This window comes from Theropithecus gelada, chromosome 18 (genome assembly GCF_003255815.1).
Source record: "Theropithecus gelada isolate Dixy chromosome 18, Tgel_1.0, whole genome shotgun sequence".
Classification (NCBI taxonomy): domain Eukaryota; kingdom Metazoa; phylum Chordata; class Mammalia; order Primates; family Cercopithecidae; genus Theropithecus; species Theropithecus gelada.
Window position 1 is genome coordinate 40,539,119 of NC_037686.1, and position 19,285 is coordinate 40,558,403.

General features: G+C 38.4%; 1 protein-coding gene across 1 annotated transcript in view; it reads right to left on the reverse strand.

The window, feature by feature from the left end:
* Window positions 1-19,285, reverse strand: part of DCC (DCC netrin 1 receptor) — a 1,221,566-nt gene that overhangs the window by 150,697 nt on the left and 1,051,584 nt on the right. The window contains exon 16 of the mRNA XM_025365180.1: window positions 1,936-2,031. Within this exon, the coding sequence (XP_025220965.1) occupies window positions 1,936-2,031 (96 nt within the window). The remainder of the gene's footprint in view (window positions 1-1,935; window positions 2,032-19,285) is intronic.

The following is a 19,285-nucleotide window of genomic DNA, read 5'->3' on the forward strand; positions in this document are numbered from 1 at the left end:
AAATTGCCTGGATCACTGGTGTTTTAGAAACCACTTTGGGAATGCAATATGCTAGAATTAATGCAACAAATGCTAAGAAGAATGAAGCTGATGACTCCAATGGTTCTTTCTGAACAACTTACTTTCAGTTTATTTGAATTATTTCAGCTTTACCAGTTTCTGATTGAAAAGTGATTTTTATTTGCCACCTCAGTGGTCCTTCCTTGTGGCCATTAGTTTTGGGAAGAGAATAAGAGCTTGAAAAGACTGACTGTAGTATCATTTCGCATGGCCTGATCACAAGTGCCAAGTCACCATGGCGACGAGAATCTCCTGGGGATCTTTTACTATAGGCAGGACAGAGATGGTCACTAAAGGAAAATTATGGGACACAATGGTGCAGCCAAAGTGGCCTGTTTGCTCTGAAAGAATATTGTTGCTAGCAGAGCAAGAGAATAAAGTTAAAATCCCAGACACCCATCATGTTAGCTCTTAGTTTGTATCCTGAACTTCAATTTTTCTCATCTCTCAATATTTGGAGATAACACATTTGATAGTAAATATTCTCTGGGTTATTTACTCTTTTAGAGAAGTCATGAATCCCTTTGATTATACAATGAATGGTATATACGGTCTCCACAGATAAATAAATATACTGACATCCGCCCAAAAATTTGCATTCCACTTTAGAAAGAACTTAAACCTGGAAACAATGGCCAAAGATTCAAAGAGACTACAATAGCAACTTTGCCTTAAATAATACTACTAAAATTAATACAGTGACAGTATATTCTGGAGACCATCACATAACAATTATGAATTCAAAGAACAATTGTATTCTTAAGACAGTCTATGAATGAAGCTTGTACATTTGGCAAACAAACTGCCTTCAGTTCATACAAATTTGGGCAGAAGTAGAAGCCACGGGATTCCACTATTTATTTTATAACTATTTCTTCCAACTCATCCAAATTTCAAACTTCAGTAACATCTCATGTTCTCTGGTGCTTGCTATCTCAGATCCTTTGCTTTCATTAAGGGGACAATATCTGACAAATTAAATGAGGTCTGAAGGGTGTGAGGGGACAGGTTCAATGTATTAATGAGAAAGGGAACTTGGGTTTTACTTGGAGATTTCAGACATAAGTCTGTGGCAGGGGGTTGGGGAAGTAGTCAAGTGACTTTCCAGGGACTCTGAATAGCCCTACAAATGTGTTGCTTATTGTATTTTGGATTAATCCTAGGCATGCTAACAAATAGCCTCCATAAATAGTTTGGATCTCACCATCTTACCCATTTCTATCTCAGTTTCCTGAGCCCTTTTACTCTTATGTACTGCCTTTACAGTCCAACTAACAGTAAAATTCCTAAGGGTGACAAGGCCTTAAATCAGCTATCCCTTTAATGTTCTGAGGCCCTGGGCACTGCTTGGGTGACCCAGAGGCCCAGCTCAGGACAATACCACCTGTGTCACTCAGCCTAATGCAAACTACCCCCAATGGCCAGCTCTTCTTTGTCATCTTAGTTTGAAAGACACTGTATGGAGAAGCAAGTGTATATTTAGGCATTTGGCAACCTTTATGCAGGGACAAAGATGGCATTGATTTGAGACAAGCTGCTCAGGAGATGGAAACATGGTATCAGGGCAACAAAACTATGATGCTATTGGGAAGAAACAGACTGAGAGATCTATATTCTCTAAGCCCATGTGCGAATTTACAAACTGAATTCCTCCCACTTAATTCTGACAACCAAAGAAATAAAAAAATGCATGCATCTGTGTGTATGTATACATGTGTACATATCAGACTCAGAGGATAATAATTCTCTGAGGATTATCAGAGGATAATGAAACAATATATTCATTTTTGTTTCTTTGTATTTTATTTTAGTTTTTCTTTTTTCACCATAAATCAAATACTACTTTGTCAGAGGAAGATTAACAATTTCACTTACCTGTTATAGACCTGGTGGTGGCACTTTCATAAAGAGGAACTCCTTCTCCAGCATTGTTAAAAGCTTTTAGGGAGATTACATAATGGGAACTTGACTCTGGAGGAAAAACAGAAACAATATGAATGTGTTGATTTATTTAACATACTGAAATACTCAGGGCAAACATTTTCCTCAAAACAAATTTCATATAATCTACTTGGTAAATTATTTAAGAATGAGTGAGTTCGATTCAGAAAGGAAAGTGGCAGTGGGTGGTAGCAATAGGGTTTTTTGATCTTCCTCAATCCCATATGAAAACATACTGAACGACTAGGTAGGAAACCAAAAGCATTTAGCCACTCGCTGCAAACCTGTATGATGATGCGTGCCCTCGAACCCTAATATACAAGTGGGTGTGAATAAACAACCAACAGCCTCATCATTTGTTTGTTGTCTGCATCTGTGTAAGAAACATCAAAGGGAAGCATCAAACCTAAAAACAGGATAATTCTAAAATAAGTATCAGCTAATGCTGGAAAGCACAGCAGATCAGTTTCAGAACAACAAATTTAAACACTCAAAACTGACCGGCAAAGTCTCCTCTCTAGGACTGGGCCCAAACTGGGGACAACCCCCTGGGAACTGATGTAAGATATATGTAAGACTGAAACAATATTGATGAAGGGGAGAGAAAGTCCAGATAAAAGCAGGAGAGAAGAAGAACCATGAAAATTCAGAAAGCAAGCTGCCATAGTTTTTAGTCTGTATCCGGAGCTGGCAAACTTTTATAGGCCCAAATAGTAAATACTTTAGCTTTGAATGTCACATTATTTCTGTCACATTTTTATCTCTGTTTATTTGTTTACAACTCTTCAAAAATGTGGGAACCACTCATAACTCAGGCGTCCATACAAGAACAAGACCTGGGCCAGATTCTACCTGTAACCTGTAGTTTGGGGAACCCTGTCTAATGAAAAGAACAGGACAGTGAGCTCTGTGTATTGAGAAGAGCTCTCTGAATTTCTGAAAGAACAGAAAAAACAAATTGCATTAATATAAGCAATAAAAATGTATTGAGGTAAATTTCTTTACAAATTACCATAAGAAAAAATAAAATAGAATATCATTCCTATAGAATATTACAGAAAATGGATAAAAAGTAGAAGAAAATACCCAAGAAAAATAGATCAAAACTGCAATTTATGGGGGTGGGGGGCGACCAAGATGGCCGAATAGGAATAGCTCCAGCCTCCAGCTCCCAGCGTGAGCGACACAGAAGATGGGCGATTTCTGCATTTTCAACTGAGGTACTGGGTTCATCTCACTGGGGTGTGTGGGACAGTTGGCGTTGGTCCGCGGATGCAGCCCAACCAGCCAGAGCTGAAGCAGGTTGAGGCATCGCCTCACCTGGGAAGCTCAAGGAGGAAGGGAATTCCTTTTCCTAGCCAAAGGAAATTGAGACACACAACACCTGGAAAATCGGATAACTCCCACCCTAATACTGCACTTTACCAAGGGTCTTAGCAAATGGCACACCAGGAGATTATATCCCACACCTGGCCCAGAGGGTCCCACGCCCACGGAGCCTCCCTCCTTGCTAGCACAGCAGTCTGAGATCTAACTGCAAGGCAGCAGTGAGGCTGGGGGAGGGGCGCCTGCCATTGCTGAGGCTTAAGTAGGTAAACAGGGCTGCCAGGAAGCTCAAATTGGGTGGAGCCCACCACAGTTCAAGGAGGCCGGCCTGCCTGCCTCTGTAGACTCCTCTTCTGGGGACAGGGCACAGCTAAACAACAACAACAAAAAGCAGCAGAAACCTCAGCAGAGGTAAATGCCCCCGTCTGACAGCTTTGAAGAGAGCAGTGGATCTCCCAGCATGGAGGTTCAGATCTGAGAACAGACAGACTGCCTGCTCAAGTGGGTCCCTAACCCCTGAGCAGCGTAACTGGGAGACATCCCCCACTAGGTGCAGACCAACACCTCACACCTCACACAGTGGGGTACACCCCTGAGACGAAGCTTCCAGAATAAGAATCAGACAGCAACACTCGCTGTTCAGCAATATTCTATCTTCTGCAGCTTCTGCTGCTGATACCCAGGCACACAGAGTCTGGAATGGACCTCAAGCAAACTCCAACAGACTTACAGCTGAGGGTCCTGACTGTTAGAAGGAAAACTAACAAACAGAAAGGACACCCACACCAAAACCCTATCAGTACGTCACCATCATCAAAGACGACAGTCAGATAAAACCACAAAGATGAGGAAAAAGCAGTGCAGAAAAGCTCGAAATTCAAAAAATTGGAGCGCATCTCCCCCTCCAAAGGAACACAGTTCATCGCCAGCAAGACAACAAAGCTGGACAGAGAATGACTTTGACGAGTTGAGAGAGGAAGGCTTCAGTTGATCAAACTTCTCAGAGCTAAAGGAGGAACTAGGTAACCAGCGCAAAGAAACTAAAAACCTTGAAAAAAGAATGGATGAATGGATAACTAGAATAATCAATGCAGAGAAGACCTTAAAAAAACTGATAGAGGTGAAAACCATGGCACGAGAACTACATGACAAATGCACAAGCTTCAGTAACTGACTCAATTGACTGCAAAAAAGAGTATCAGCAATTGAAGATCAAATGAATGAAATGAAGCTAGAAGAGAAGTATAGAGAAAAAAAGAGTAAAAAAAAAATGAACAAAGCCTCCAAGAAGTATGGGATTATGTGAAAAGACCAAATCTATGTCTGATTGGTGTGCCTGAAAGTGACAGGCAAAATGGAACCAAGTTGGAAAACACTCTACAGGATATCATCCAGGAGAACTTCCCCAATCTAGTAAGGCAGGCCAACATTCAAATTCAGGAAATACAGAGAATTCCACAAAGATACTCCTCGAGAAGAGCAACTCCAAGACACATAATTGTCAGATTCACCAAAGTTGAAATGAAGGAAAAAATGTTAAGGGCATCCAGAGAGAAAGGTCGGGTTACACACAAAGGGAAGCCCATAGACTAACGGCAGATCTCTCGGCAGAAACTCTCCAAGCCAGAAGAGAGTGGGGGTCAATATTCAACATTCTTAAAGAAAAGAATTTTCAACCCAGAATTTCATATCCAGCCAAACTAAGTTTCATAAGTGAAGCAGAAATAAAATCCTTTACAGATAAGCAAATGCTTAGAGATTTTGTCACCACCAGGCCTGCCCTACAAGAGATCCTGAAGGAAGCACTAAACATGGAAAGGAACAACTGGTACCAGCCATTACAAAAACATGTCAAAATGTAAAGTCCATCGATGCTAGGAAGAAACTGCATAAACTAATGAGCAAAATAACCAGTTAATATCATAATGGCAGGATCAAGTTCACACATAACAATATTAACCTTAAATGTAAATGGACTAAATGGTCCAATAAAAAGACACAGACTGGCAAATTGGATGAAGAGTCAAGACTCATCAGTCTGCTGTATTCAGGAGACCCATCTCACATGCAGAGACACACACAGGCTCAAAATAAAGGGATGGAGGAAGATCTACCAAGCAAATGGAAAACAAAAAAAAAGCAGGGGTTGCAGTCCTAGTCTCTGATAAAACAGACTTTAAACCATCAAAAATCAAGAGAGACAAAGAAGGCCATTACATAATGGTAAAGGGATCAATTCAACAGGAAGAGCTAACTATCCTAAATATATATGCACCCAATACAGGAGCACCCAGATTCATAAAGCAAGTCCTTAGAGACTTACAAAGAGACTTAGACTCCCATACAATAATAATGGGAGACTTCAACATCCCACTGTCAACATTAGGCAGATCAACGAGACAGAAAGTTAACAAGGATATCCAGGAATTGAACTCAAATCTGCACCAACCGGACTTAATAGACATCTACAGAACTCTCTACCCCAAATCAACAGAATATACATTCTTCTCAGCATCACATTGCACTTATTCCAAAATTGACCACAGAGTTGGAAGTAAAGCACTCCTCAGTAAATGTAAAAGAACAGAAATTATAACAAACTGTCTCTCAGACCACAGTGCAATCAAACTAGAACTCAGGACTAAGAAACTCAATCAAAACCGCTCAACTACATGGAAATGGAATAACCTGCTCCTGAATGACTACTGGGTACATTACAAAATGAAGGCAGAAATAAAGATGTTCTTTGAAACCAATGAGAACAAAGATACAACAAACCAGAATCTCTGGGACACATTTAAAGCAGTTTGTAGAGGGAAATTTATAGCACTAAATGCCCACAAGAGAAAGCTGGAAAGATCTAAAATTGACATTCTAACATCAAAATTAAAAGAACTAGAGAAGCAAGAGCAAACACATTCAAAAGCTAGCAGAAGGCAAGAAATAACTAAGATCAGAGCAGAAATGAAGGAGATAGAGACACAAAAAAACCTCCAAAAAATCAATGAATCCAGGAGCTGGGTTTTTGAAAAGATCAACAAAATTTATAGACCACTAGCAAGACTAATAAAGAAGAAAAGAGAGAAGAATCAAATAGACGCGATAAAAAAAATGGTAAAGGGGATATCACCACCGACCCCACAGAAATAGAAACTACCATCAGAGAATACTATAAACACCTCTACACAAATAAACTAGAAAACCTAGAAGAAATGGATAATTTCCTGGACACTTACACTCTCCCAAGACTAAACCAGGAAGAAGTTGAATCCCTGAATAGAACAATAGCAGGCTCTGAAATTGAGGCAATAATTAATAGCCTACCAACCAAAAAAAGTCCACCACCAGACGAATTCACAGCCTAATTCTACCAGAGGTACAAGGAGGAGTTGGTACCATTCCTTCTGAAACTATTCCAATCAATAGAAAAAGAGGGAATCTGGCCGGGCGCGGTGGCTCAAGCCTGTAATCCCAGCACTTTGGGAGGCCGAGACGGGCGGATCACGAGGTCAGGAGATCGAGACCATCCTGGCTAACACGGTGAAACCCCGTCTCTACTAAAAATACAAGAAAATTAGCCGGGCGAGGTGGTGGGCGCCTGTAGTCCCAGCTACTTGGGAGGCTGAGGCAGGAGAATGGCGTGAACCCGGGGGGGCGGAGCTTGCAGTGAGCCGAGATCGCGCCACTGCACTCCAGCCTGGGGCACAGAGCAAGACTCCGTCTCAAAAAAAAAAAAAAAAAAAAGAAAAAGAAAAAGAGGGAATCTTCCCTAACTCATTTTATGAGGCCAACATCATCCTGATACCAAAGCCTGGCAGAGATACAACTAAAAAAAAGAAAATTTTAGACCAATATCCCTGATGAACATCGATGCAACAATCCTCAATAACATACTGGCAGACCGAATCCAACAGCACATCAAAAAGCTTATCCATCATGATCAAGTAGGCTTCATCCCTGGGATGCAAGGCTAGTTCAACATACGCAAATCAATAAATGTAATCCAGCATATAAACAGAACCAAAGACAAAAACCACATGATTATCTTAATAGATGCAGAAAAGACTTTTGACAAAATTCAACAGCCCTTCATGCTAAAAACTCTCAATAGATTTGGTATTGATGGAACGTGTGTAAAAATAATAAGAGCTATTTATGACAAACCCACAGCCAATATCATACTGAATGGGCAAAAACTGGAAAAATTCCCTTTGAAAACTGGCACAAGACAGGGATGCCCTCTCTCACCACTCCTATTCAACATAGTGTTAGAAGTTCCGGCCAGAGTAATCAGGCAAGAGAAAGAAATAAAGGGTATTCAATTAGGAAAAGAAGAAGTCAAATTGTCCCTGTTTGCTGATGACATGATTATATATTTAGAAAACCCCATCGTCTCAGCCTAAAATCCTCTTAAGCTGATAAGCAACTTCAGTAAATCTCAGGATACAGAATCAATGTGCAAAAATCACAAGCATTCTTATACACCAATAACAGACAAACAGAGAGCCAAATCATGAATGAATTCCCATTCACATTGCTTCAGAGAATAAAATACCTAGGAATCCAACTTACAAGGGATGTGAAGGACCTCTTCAAGGAGAACTACAAACCACTGCTCAGTGAAATAAAAGAGGACACAAACAAATGGAAGAACATACCATGCTCATGGATAGGAAGAATCAATATTGTGAAAATGGCCATATTGCCCAAGGTGATTTATAGATTCAATGCCATCCCCATTAAGCTACCAATGACTTTCTTCACAGAATTGGAAAAACTGCTTTAAAGTTCATATGGAACCAAAAAAGAGCCCACATTGTCAAAACAATCCTAAGCAAAAAGAACAAAGCTGGAGGCATCATGCTACCTGACTTCAAGTTTATACTACAAGGCTACAGTAACCAAAACAGCATGGTACTGGTACCGAAACAGAGATATAGACCAATGGAACAGAACAGAGCCCTCAGAAGTAATACCACAGATCTACAGCCATCTGATCTTTGACAAACCTGACAAAAACAAGAAATGGGGAAAGGATTCCCTATTTAATAAATGGTGCTGGGAAAATTGGCTAGCCACATGTAGAAAGCTGAAACTGGATCCCTTCCTTACTCCTTATATGAAAAATAATTCAAGATGGATTAGAGACTTAAACGTTAGGCCTAAAACCATAAAAACTCTGAAAGAAAGCCTAGGCAATACTATTCAGGATATAGGCATGGGCAAGGACTTCATATCTAAAACACCAAAAGCAATGGCAACAAAAGCCAAAATTGACAAATAGGATCTAATTAAACTAAAGAGCTTCTGCACAGCAAAAGAAATTACCATCAGAGTGAACAGGCAACCTACAGAATGGGAGAAAATTTTTGCAATCTACTCATCTGACAAAGGGCTAATATCCAGAACCTATAAAGAACTCAATCAAATTTACAAGAAAAAACAAACAACCCCATCAAAAAGTGGGCAAAGGATATGAACAGACGCTTCTCAAAAGAAGACATTCATACAGCCAACAAACACATGAAAAAATGCTCATCATCACTCGCCATCAGAGAAATGCAAATCAAAACTACAATGAGATACCATCTCACACCAGTTAGAATGGCAATCATTAAAAAATCAGGAAACAACAGGTGCTGGAGAGGATGTGGAGAAATATGAACACTTTTACATCATTGGTGGGACTGTAAACTAGTTCAACCATTGTGGAAGACAGTGTGGCTATTCCTCAAGGATCTAGAACTAGAAATACCATTTGACCCAGCCATCCCACTATTGTGGATATACCCAAAGGATTATAAGTCATGCTGCTATAAAGACACATGCACACATATGTTTATTGCAGCACTATTCACAATAGCAAAGACTTGGAATCAACCCAAATGTCCATCAGTGACAGACTGGATTAAGAAAATGTGGCACATATACACCATGGAATGCTATGCAGCCATAAAAAAGGATGAGTTCATGTCCTTTGTAGGGACATGGACGCAGCTGGAAACCTTCATTCTCAGCAAACTATCGCAAGAACAGAAAACCAAATACCGCATGTTCTCACTCATAGGTGGGAACTGAACAATGAGATCACTTGGACACAGGAAGGGGAACGTCACACACTGGGTCCTATTGTGGGGAGGGGATAAGGGGGAGGAATAGCATTAGGAGATATACCTAATGTAAATGATGAGTTAATGGGTACAGCACACCAACATGGCACATGTATATATATGTAACAAAACTACATGTTGTGCACATGTACCCTAGAACTTAAAGTATAATTTAAAAAAAGAAAAAAAATGCAATTTATGATTTCAAAATGAACTAAACTACATTAAGAAAATGATGCCAGATATGAAAAAGTAACAAAATCATAAAACTCAGAAATGAGGTGGTATAACTCAAGAAATATATATATGTAAATTAAAAAATTTTAGACATGAAGGGTAACCAGATGAATACAAGTAAAAAGCAAAAACATAACAAAAGAAATTAAGAAGACTGAACAAGGATTCAGGAGAAAGTGATACATATTGAAGTTAGAGAAGTAAGATCTAACATACAGATAATAGGAGTCCTTGGTGAAGAAAATTCAAAGGAAAATAAAAACAGAATAAATAACTACAAAATTTGCTGATTTAAAATAATTTTTTAGGCATCTGGACAAAAATAATGTATGACTTAGAAAAAAATTAGATTACTAGTCTTTCTATAACATTTTAGAGCAGAAGAAATTAGACTAACTTTGGCCAGGCACGGTGGCTCACGTCTGTAATCCCAGCACTTTGGGAGGCTGAGGCAGGTGGATCACGAAGTCAGGAGATCGTGATCATCCTGGCGAACACGGTGAAACCCCATCTCTACTAAAAATAGAAAAAATCAGCCGGGTGTGGTAGCAAGCACCTGTAGTCCCAGCTACTAGGGAGGCTGAGGCAGGAGAATGGTGTGAACCCGGGAGGTGCAGCTTGCAGTGAGCCGAGATCGCGCCACTGCACTCCAGGCTGGGCAACAGAGCAGACTCTGTCTCAAAAAAAAAAAAAAAAAAAAAAAAGATTAGAGTAACTTTAGATACTCAACATAAGAAAATGTAATTGAAGGTTTTATAGTCAACAAGTTACCTTTAAACATAAAGGGTACAGTCAAACTGTTATTAACTTGCAAGCACTCAGTAATATTGTTCCCTGATCCCCAGAACTACTAGTAACTGAGCTTCAGGAATACAAAATGACCAGAAGAGATATTGATGTAATAGCTAACTGGAGAACAAACATTTAATAAACTAAGACTAAGTTAAAGGAAAGATATTTTATTTTGTAATGGCGACATGTTTTGATATTATAGATGTAGTACAACCTTAAGACAAAATTAAAAACTAATGACAGTATATGCAAAGATAAATGTTTCAATAATTATTATTGATGTTGACATTTTTATTATTATTTTGAGACTAATGTAACATGGAATAAAGCAAATGAATAAACATGAGATATTCTATCATCCCCTATGACCCTGAGAACCAGATTCTTGGTGCAGATGAAAAGACCTAGAGATGTAATACAGAAAAGGTTAAATAAAGTCTGTGTTCCTAATAAGTTTGAACTCAAAATTGTACTTTTTCTCTGTTCCAGCTCTTTCTGCTAAAAAAAGTCTGGACTTGGTTGCAATAAGCATCCTGAACACACAGACTACTGTATGGGGGAAAAATAATTCCTATTACGAAGAAACAGCTTCTTGCAGAACTGGTTGATTCTTAAAGTAGAAAACATGCCAAATGAACCTGAAATATCTTGACATACTAGATAGAATGGAAGCAACTAATAAAATCATATCAAATGGGTTCAGGAGTCAATTCGAAGAGCCTCCCTCAGATCAGAGATAAGGATAATCTGCACACAGAAAAGCGTAAGTGCTGTGATGTATGGAAACTCATCAAACATACATAAATGCATAATTTGATAAAGGTATTTAAAAGAATCATAGCAGTTGGCCATTTCTGAGGTTGTGAACTCAGAACATAATTCTAGCTAACAAATAAAAACCAAACGATAGAATTAAAATATTGCTGTTTTACAGCCCTCATTAATGAATGGATCTAAGCATTAAGCATTAATAATTGCTAAGATAAAACAGAGACAATGAGACAGTACGTGCTTCCTGATGAAAGAACAGACTACCCTCTAGAGTTTTGCCAAAGGGATCAAACCTACTTAGTCTGATCTAGCCTCTGGACCTAAATGACAGTTTGCAGAAAACAGAGCAAAGAAACATGTTGAACTTCAATTTATAATACTTCATTAAACTACACATTTGTTGTATGTGGTTTTCTGTATCTGGGTTTTATATCAAAATAAAAAAGCCTTACAATGAGTGTGTTTATCTCTGACAGGCATCTATAAAAATTGATCTGATTAAGTTTTCTTCCAAAAATTTGTAGGTGACCTAAGTATTAATGTTAAAGATACTGACATTCTAAACCACATGGATTCAAGAGCTATAATACAGTAAGAAGAAAAAAAATGAGATTATATCTAAAGTAGTCAAAGGGCTTCTATTCAGTGATTTGCTTTCCCTCCAAAAGGGAATATTTCTTTTTTGAAAATTTAAGTTGTCAAGCTATTTTCCTAATAAGAAAGTAATCAATCGACAAGTGTTAAATGCTCTTTGAGATCCAAGTACTTGGAGAAGATGAATTTCTGTTAGGTTACTAAACATAATTCTGGGCAGAGAAAACAATGAAAGACTATGTAAAATTAAACAAGAAGTATGTGATACAGCTTATGAATGCTATACATTTAGAGGTCTGAAAAATTAGTGAAGATTTAGGTCATCAAAAAAGACTTCTGGAAGATATGAACTTTGAACTAGGGCTTGTGAAGAAGGGTAGGACTTAGAAGCACAATGGGAGGAAGAAAACATTTCAGCGAAAAAATGGTGAAAATACACTTAGGGAAACCAAAAAATACACTTTTTATCGCTGGGAAATACATTCTTTTGAGTTACTGCAGCAGAGAATAACTCTGATTTCAAATATATGAATCATCTATACACCAAAAATGTAAACATTTTTATTAGGCTTGTGCCATTTAAAATTGCTTTTTTACAGTTCAAATTCCATTTGGTTCAACTGAACACATCTCCATATTTGCATCTATCTAAGATGTGCATCTGTCTATCAAGACAGTGAAAAAGAGATCAGAAATTCCAAACTCAAACGCTTGGAACAGTGAAAAAGAGATCAGAAATTCCAAACTCAAATGCTTAGGGTGTGTGTGTTTGTGTGTGTGTGTGTGTGTGTGTGTGTGTGTGTGTGTGTTGTTTTTAATCAATCGGAGAGAGAGAGAAAAAAAAAAAAAGTTAGATTTGGCTACAGTGTATGAGAGCCACTGGGTTAGAGAGGATCTTGGAAAGCACATGATTGATCTAAAGAGTAGAGCCACTATTCAGGTCCAAGATACTAGTGTATGGAGGGTAGTCCCAGTGTTGTCAGATTATCTGGAAATCCAGATTTCTATGAGAAATTATCACATTTTTCAGTGTTGGCAGATAATTTAAATAAGTAAAATAAACCTGTCCTGGCAAAACTACCTCTCTGGACGGTATCCAAGCCTGTGGTCATTAGTCTATAACCTTGGATAGATTCCTACATACCAAACTACATGCTAATATACATATAATCCCAGAAAAATAGATACTGAAGTCTGGTCTTCCATAGTCAAGATGTCAACCGTTAGAGCAACAATAACAAAGTAGAAAATCTTTATGATGTGGTAAAGTCGTGGGGGGAGGTAAATATAAAAGAATGAAACAGGTGTTTCTGTTAGGAGATTTGAAGTTATTGTTTTACATTCACAGGTCCAATTTGGATTAGGATTCAAAGAATGTTCTACTTAATAGGAAGCTTTTGACTTCCTAATCAGTGTTAACAGCTGTAGCTTACGGATGGTCAGCATAGTCCATGAGACACTAAATTCAGGTCTTCATTTTTCTGTCCCCACCACCCAGATGCTTAATTTATAGCTCCATAGAAAATGCACTCTGTAAAAGCTTCTGCAACATTACTGAATTATTACCTTTCAGTCTTTCAGGGCGCATATTCTTTCTTTTTTTAAAAAGAAAAAAAAATTAAAAGTACCTTACCTGGTACTGAGAATACAAGATTCTCATTGTATTAGTTTGAATTTTTACCTTAATCTGAATGACAACATGTCATCTAGCTGTTACAGGGATCCTCCTGAGTAGCAGTCATCATTTCTTCATCCCCTAACCCCCAGAAATTTGAGGTAATTGTCATTCCAAAACAGACTCTTGCTAATATTGATACCTATCAAATCTCAAGTCATCTGAGTCATGACAGCTTCTTTCACTTGATCTTTAGCCACGGTATAGAGTATGCTAACTGAGCCTAGAGTTTTATAATTTACTACCTGTTGGGTTAAGGAATTACACTAATCACTGTATTTTCACCAATGCCTATTATGCTGTGCACATCTTAGAGAAGATCAACCTTACATTTAAACAAAAAGTGATAAAAGCTTAGCCCCGTAAAAAGTAAACACACTTGCAATGGACTTGTAACTGTTATAAGAATATTCTATAGAGCTAGGAGTCCTGAAGATGTTTTGGCTCAGTATTTTCCTACTGTCAGTTAGTAACTTGAAGCTCAGGTAAGCTCACTGACTTTTCTAAAGTAATGCAGAACTACCTAGGTAATAAAGTATTAGGAAGACTCCACAACCCATATGACCGCCTTTTCTAGGAGCTTTCTTTTATGCTTTTCACACTTTATCTGCTCATAAACATCTTTTGAGGAGTCTGGCCTCTTTATTGTGCTTTTTCCAAACTGCATTCTGGACCTACTGAGGAAACAGTAGGATTTTGTTCCAGCCCTGATAAAGTTTGATCCAATAATTGATCTTCCAGAAAAACAATAAAATATTAACATTATACATTATTAAAATGTTATACATTTATTAGTTAACTAGTGGGCTATAGTGCTTTTATATCCTTTTATATTGTTATGGAGGTATTTTGTTTGAATGTATATGCTTTAAGTGTGAATTGGGAGAAAGGGAGAATGAGGGTTTTCTCCCAGTACATAAGAAAGGTGTAATTTACCACTGTACCACTAGAGAGCAATGTGGAACTATTTTCCTGCACATGCTCAGAGCTCTTAAACTTTAAAACCAGTAAATCACAAAAGAATTGCCTAGAATTGTTCCCTCTACAGAAGCATCAGATGAGTTAAACACATTTAATATTATCATGATGATTCCAAATGAATTAATCATTAATTATGGCCAGACCTCATTGTGCAAGAATACACTTAATGACAATCATGACAGTAAATGTATTTTTTTGTACTTGCTAAAATGTTGCAAATACATAGGCTTAAAAATTTATTAGTTGCCTCTGCAAAATAAAGCTCAGCAGTGTTTTCTCCTTTGAATTTACTGTGATTTAATCATACTGAAATAGTTTGGATTTTGGTGGAAGTCCACGGGAATTCTTTTAAATCAAGAATATTCTGGGTTATTCTGCTGATTTCAAATTATTGATCAGATTTTCATTATTGTTTGGCCAACCTTTCTTGTAGAGCACCTTAGTTTAGGATAAAGGAAACTGAAGAAGTATTTAATAACTCGTTGAGCATCCAAAATAGATGGCTCTTGGCCAGTATATTCTCTGTGGCCAGGAAAGGAGAAAATAAATGCACATTTGTTGATTACAGAGATTGAAAAAGACAAGAAATGGGTAATCAGGAAATGCCTGGGTTCTCCTGCCCCTGAGACTCGGTAGGTGAGAGACCCATTATTCTAAGAGCTTTTTTTGAGGCTTCCCTGAAGGTAAGAGATGAATGTCTTTCTCTGGGGCTAAGGGAATGAATCAACAAACTTATAGACAGCTCTTCAGGGCTAGACCAAGATGCTGTACTTGGCAACAAAAGCTGGGAAGAACATCATTATTTTTAATTAATATTTTGTGTGAATTAAATGCCAGTGGCATGTGCCAGATTGACAGCCCAGAGTCCTTTATTCATTACAGATTATATACTTCACTCAGTGGCCTCATCCATGCCAAGTTCTTGTCGGGGCCCACTCTTCATGTCCCGGCATCTTTTGCCCTCTCTGTTAGCACTGCCAACAAGTCAATTAGAGAAAATTAGAGTGGTAGCTGTTTTGCTAATGCAGATACCTGCTCATTGCAATGAACCAGGGCTTCCACATTCACAGAATATAGGCCATGGGATTGCTGTCAGATGGTAAATGTTACTGGACACCTTTGACCCCACTGGACCCAAACTGTTTAATTAAATGTAATGGGTGGAGAGAAAATATGGATGACTACATTGATCTCTTAAAAGGATGAGCAACACATATTTGAGAAAGATGCAATTTGTATAATGCATTCAATTCTACTTCAATACATATAATCCTTTATAAATTTAATTAATAGCTAATCTAACTGGCATCCTAATAATGATTTTTCTTTTTTTCTTTTCTAGAAAGACCATCCAAAGAATGGTCAGTTTATAACATGATTTCTCACTTGCAGATACCAGCCACTCACCTACTCAGTGTGAGAAAGTATTTGACTCCAAGGAAGAAAAAAATAGGGCACATTTTCAATCTTCTACTAACGTGTATTACCAGGAGGAAAATCAGGTAAAAACATACTTAGTGAGAAATGTTTCAGTGCTGGGCAGATAGAAGGTGCTTAACAAATATTTGTTGAATTGCTGAATGTATGAGACACAGAAAGGCAAAATTATTTACTGAAGTTTCAATAGAAAGTTCCTAATCAATTTGATCATGGAACTCAGATTTCCCGATCCTAAACTACACATCCTGATACCAGTAGGTGTGCGAAAAATGAATCCAAAGATATTTTACAATATTTTCCTCTTTCACTTGCATATTCACATTCCATCTTCATCCTTCTATTTGTTCATTCAAAGAAACACTCAACAATGGCCATTGAACATCTTCTGTAAGATATATTATGCATTCTATAAGCTCTCTAGAGTACATAAAGATTAAAAAACAAAACCAAAAAACATTATTTTCCCTAATGAACCTTTTGATGAAAACATTGTATTCGAGGTTTAAAAGAAAATCAGGGTCAGGCACGGTTGCTCACACCAGTAATCCCAGCAATTGGGGAGGCTGAGGCAGGTGGGTAACCTGAGGCCAGGAGTTCGAGACCAGCCTGACCAACAGGCAAAACCCTATTTCTAATAAAAATAGAAAAATCAGCTGGGTGTGGTGGCATGTGCCTGTAATCCCAGCTACTGGGAAGGCTGAAGCACAAGAATTGCTTGAACCCAGGAGGCAGAGGTTGCAGTGAGCTGAGATTGTGCCACTGTACTCCAGAAACAGGGTCAGATCCTGTCTAAAAAAAAAAAAAAGAAAGAAGGAAAGCAGAGTAAAGCCTTCTGGAACCAGAGAACATTCTCTTTGTGAAGGTGGCAGTTTTGCTGAATCTTTTGATGAACAGTGGCTGAGGGGAAAGAGTGAAACAAGACAATGTAAGGGCACAGTTCATTGTGGATGCATCATGCACATTAGAACCAAACTTGAAGACAGTAATAACAGCAACTCCTCCTCATTCTATTTTTCCTAATAAAATTTGTTGGTTGCCTAATTAGGCCTTTTAACTACCTCCCATCCCTTACTTCATTTAATTCTCGACTTAATCTAGTCAAACATACAGTAAAGACTCCATAAATATTTATTGAAGGGATGAGTGTCCTCTTTTTATAGGTAGGTGATTGCTCTGGTTTGTTTGAATGTATCCCTCAAGGTTCATGTATTGGAAACTGTTGTGGGAAGTCAGGGACCCTGAATGGAGGGACCAGCTGAAGCCATGGCAGAAGAACATAAATTGTGAAGATTTCATGGACTTATCACTTCCCCATTCAACATTCTTGTGATTTCCTATGCCTGTCTTAGCTTTAATCTCTTAATCCTGTCATCTTCATAGGCTGAGGATGTATGTTGCCTCAGGACCCTGTGATGATTGTGTTAACTGCACAAATTGTTCGTAAGCATGTGTGTTTAAACAATATTAAATCTGGGCACCTTGAAAAAAGAACAGGATAACAGCGATGTTCAGGAAACAAGGGAGATAACCATTAGGTCTGGCTACATGAGAGCCAGGCGGAACAGAGCCATATTTTTCTTCTTTCAAAAGCAAATGGGAGAAATATCGCTGAACTCTTTTTCTAAGCAAAGAACAGCCCTGAGAAAGAGAATGTGTCCCTAGGGGGAGGTCTCTAAAATGACTGCTCTAGGAATGTCTGTCTTTTACGGTTGTAGATAAGGGATGAAATAAGCCCCGGTCTCCCATAGCACTCCCAGGCCTCTTAGGATGAGGAAATTCCTGCCTAGTAAATTTTAGTCAGACCAGTTGTCTGCTCTCAAACCCTGTCTCCTGATAAGATGTTATCAGTGATAATGCATGCCCAAAACTTCATTAGCGATTTTAATTTTGCCCCAGTCTTGTGATCTCGCCCTGCCTCCATGTGCCTTGTAATATTTTATTACCTTGTGAAGCATGTGATCTCTGTGACCCACACCCTATTCCTACACTTCCTCCCGTTTGAAAATCACTAATAAAAACTTACTGGTTTTGTGGCTTGGGGGGCATCACGGAACCTGCCAACATGTGATTTCTTCCCCGGACACCCAGCTTTAAAATTTCTCTCTTTTGTACTCTTTCCCTTTATTTCTCAGACTGGCCGACACTTAGGGAAATAGAAAAGAACCTACATGAATTAATATTGAATTAGCAGGGGTGGGTTTCCCCAATAGGAAACTTAATCACCAGTGCAAGAGTGTTGTGAGGTGGGACATGTAAGAGGTGATTAGGTCCCAAGGGCTCTGGCCTCATGAATGGATTAATGCTACTATTGTATGAGTGGGTTAGTTATTGCAGGAGTAGGTTCCTGGTGAAAAGGGTGAGTGTGACCTTTTTCCTCTCTCTCATATGCATCTTTTCTTGTCCTTCTGCCTTCCACCATGGGATAATGTAGCAAGAAGTCCCTCACCAGATGCAGCAACTCCTTGTCCGTGGACTTCTCAGCGTCTAGAATTGTGAGAAATAAATTCCTTTTCTTTGTAAATTGCTCAGTCTCAGATATTCTGTTATAACATCACAAAATAGACTAAGACAGTGGTATCAGGTCCAATTCTTAAAGCTCAGCCTTGTATCCCCTGTGTTATCTACCTTTTATAGAATAAGAGATGTGAGTTGAAGAAGATTTTCAACAAGTTTCAAGCTTCACTTTTAGGGAAATTGATTCGTGAGCACTAGGCAGTCCAGGGAAAGTGGAAAAGATACTGAAAGTAGGAATACTACAGATGCTATTGCAATTGTCTGGGCAGAGACCACAGGGGCCTGAACTGAGGTGGTATAGCATAAATCAAGAGCAAACAATGGATGTGAGTAACATAATCTGTTACTCAATGAAGAGAGGGAAAAATTAACAGTGACTCTTAAATTTTGAGTTTGATAATGAGATAAAATTATTGCTGGTATTAAGAAGTCAAGACGGGAGAGAAGAAATTTCTGCTGTCATATTTGACATAGGAAGGAAAGGGCAGCATAGCTAAAAATGACTGACTGCCTTGGTTTCCTGTCATGGTGTAAGAATTGTATATAAACAACTTGTAGCTCTTTCTTTGGAGCTCAGGAAAGGAGCACATCTACTCCAGACACTCTTCCAAATAATTGCTTCCCTATTGTTACCACTGAATTAACTAGATGTCTTAGGGTTCTTTAGACTCAGACTGGAGAAAAGCTGCTTAGAATTGTTGCCTCTACCTTGCTAAGAACTACCAAATTTATATGACAACTTCCATCACATTTAGAAAAAGCAAACTCATGTATACTGTGCTTTGCTTTTTATTTATTTATTTTTAAATATTTATTTATTTGAGACAGACTCTTGCTAACTCAC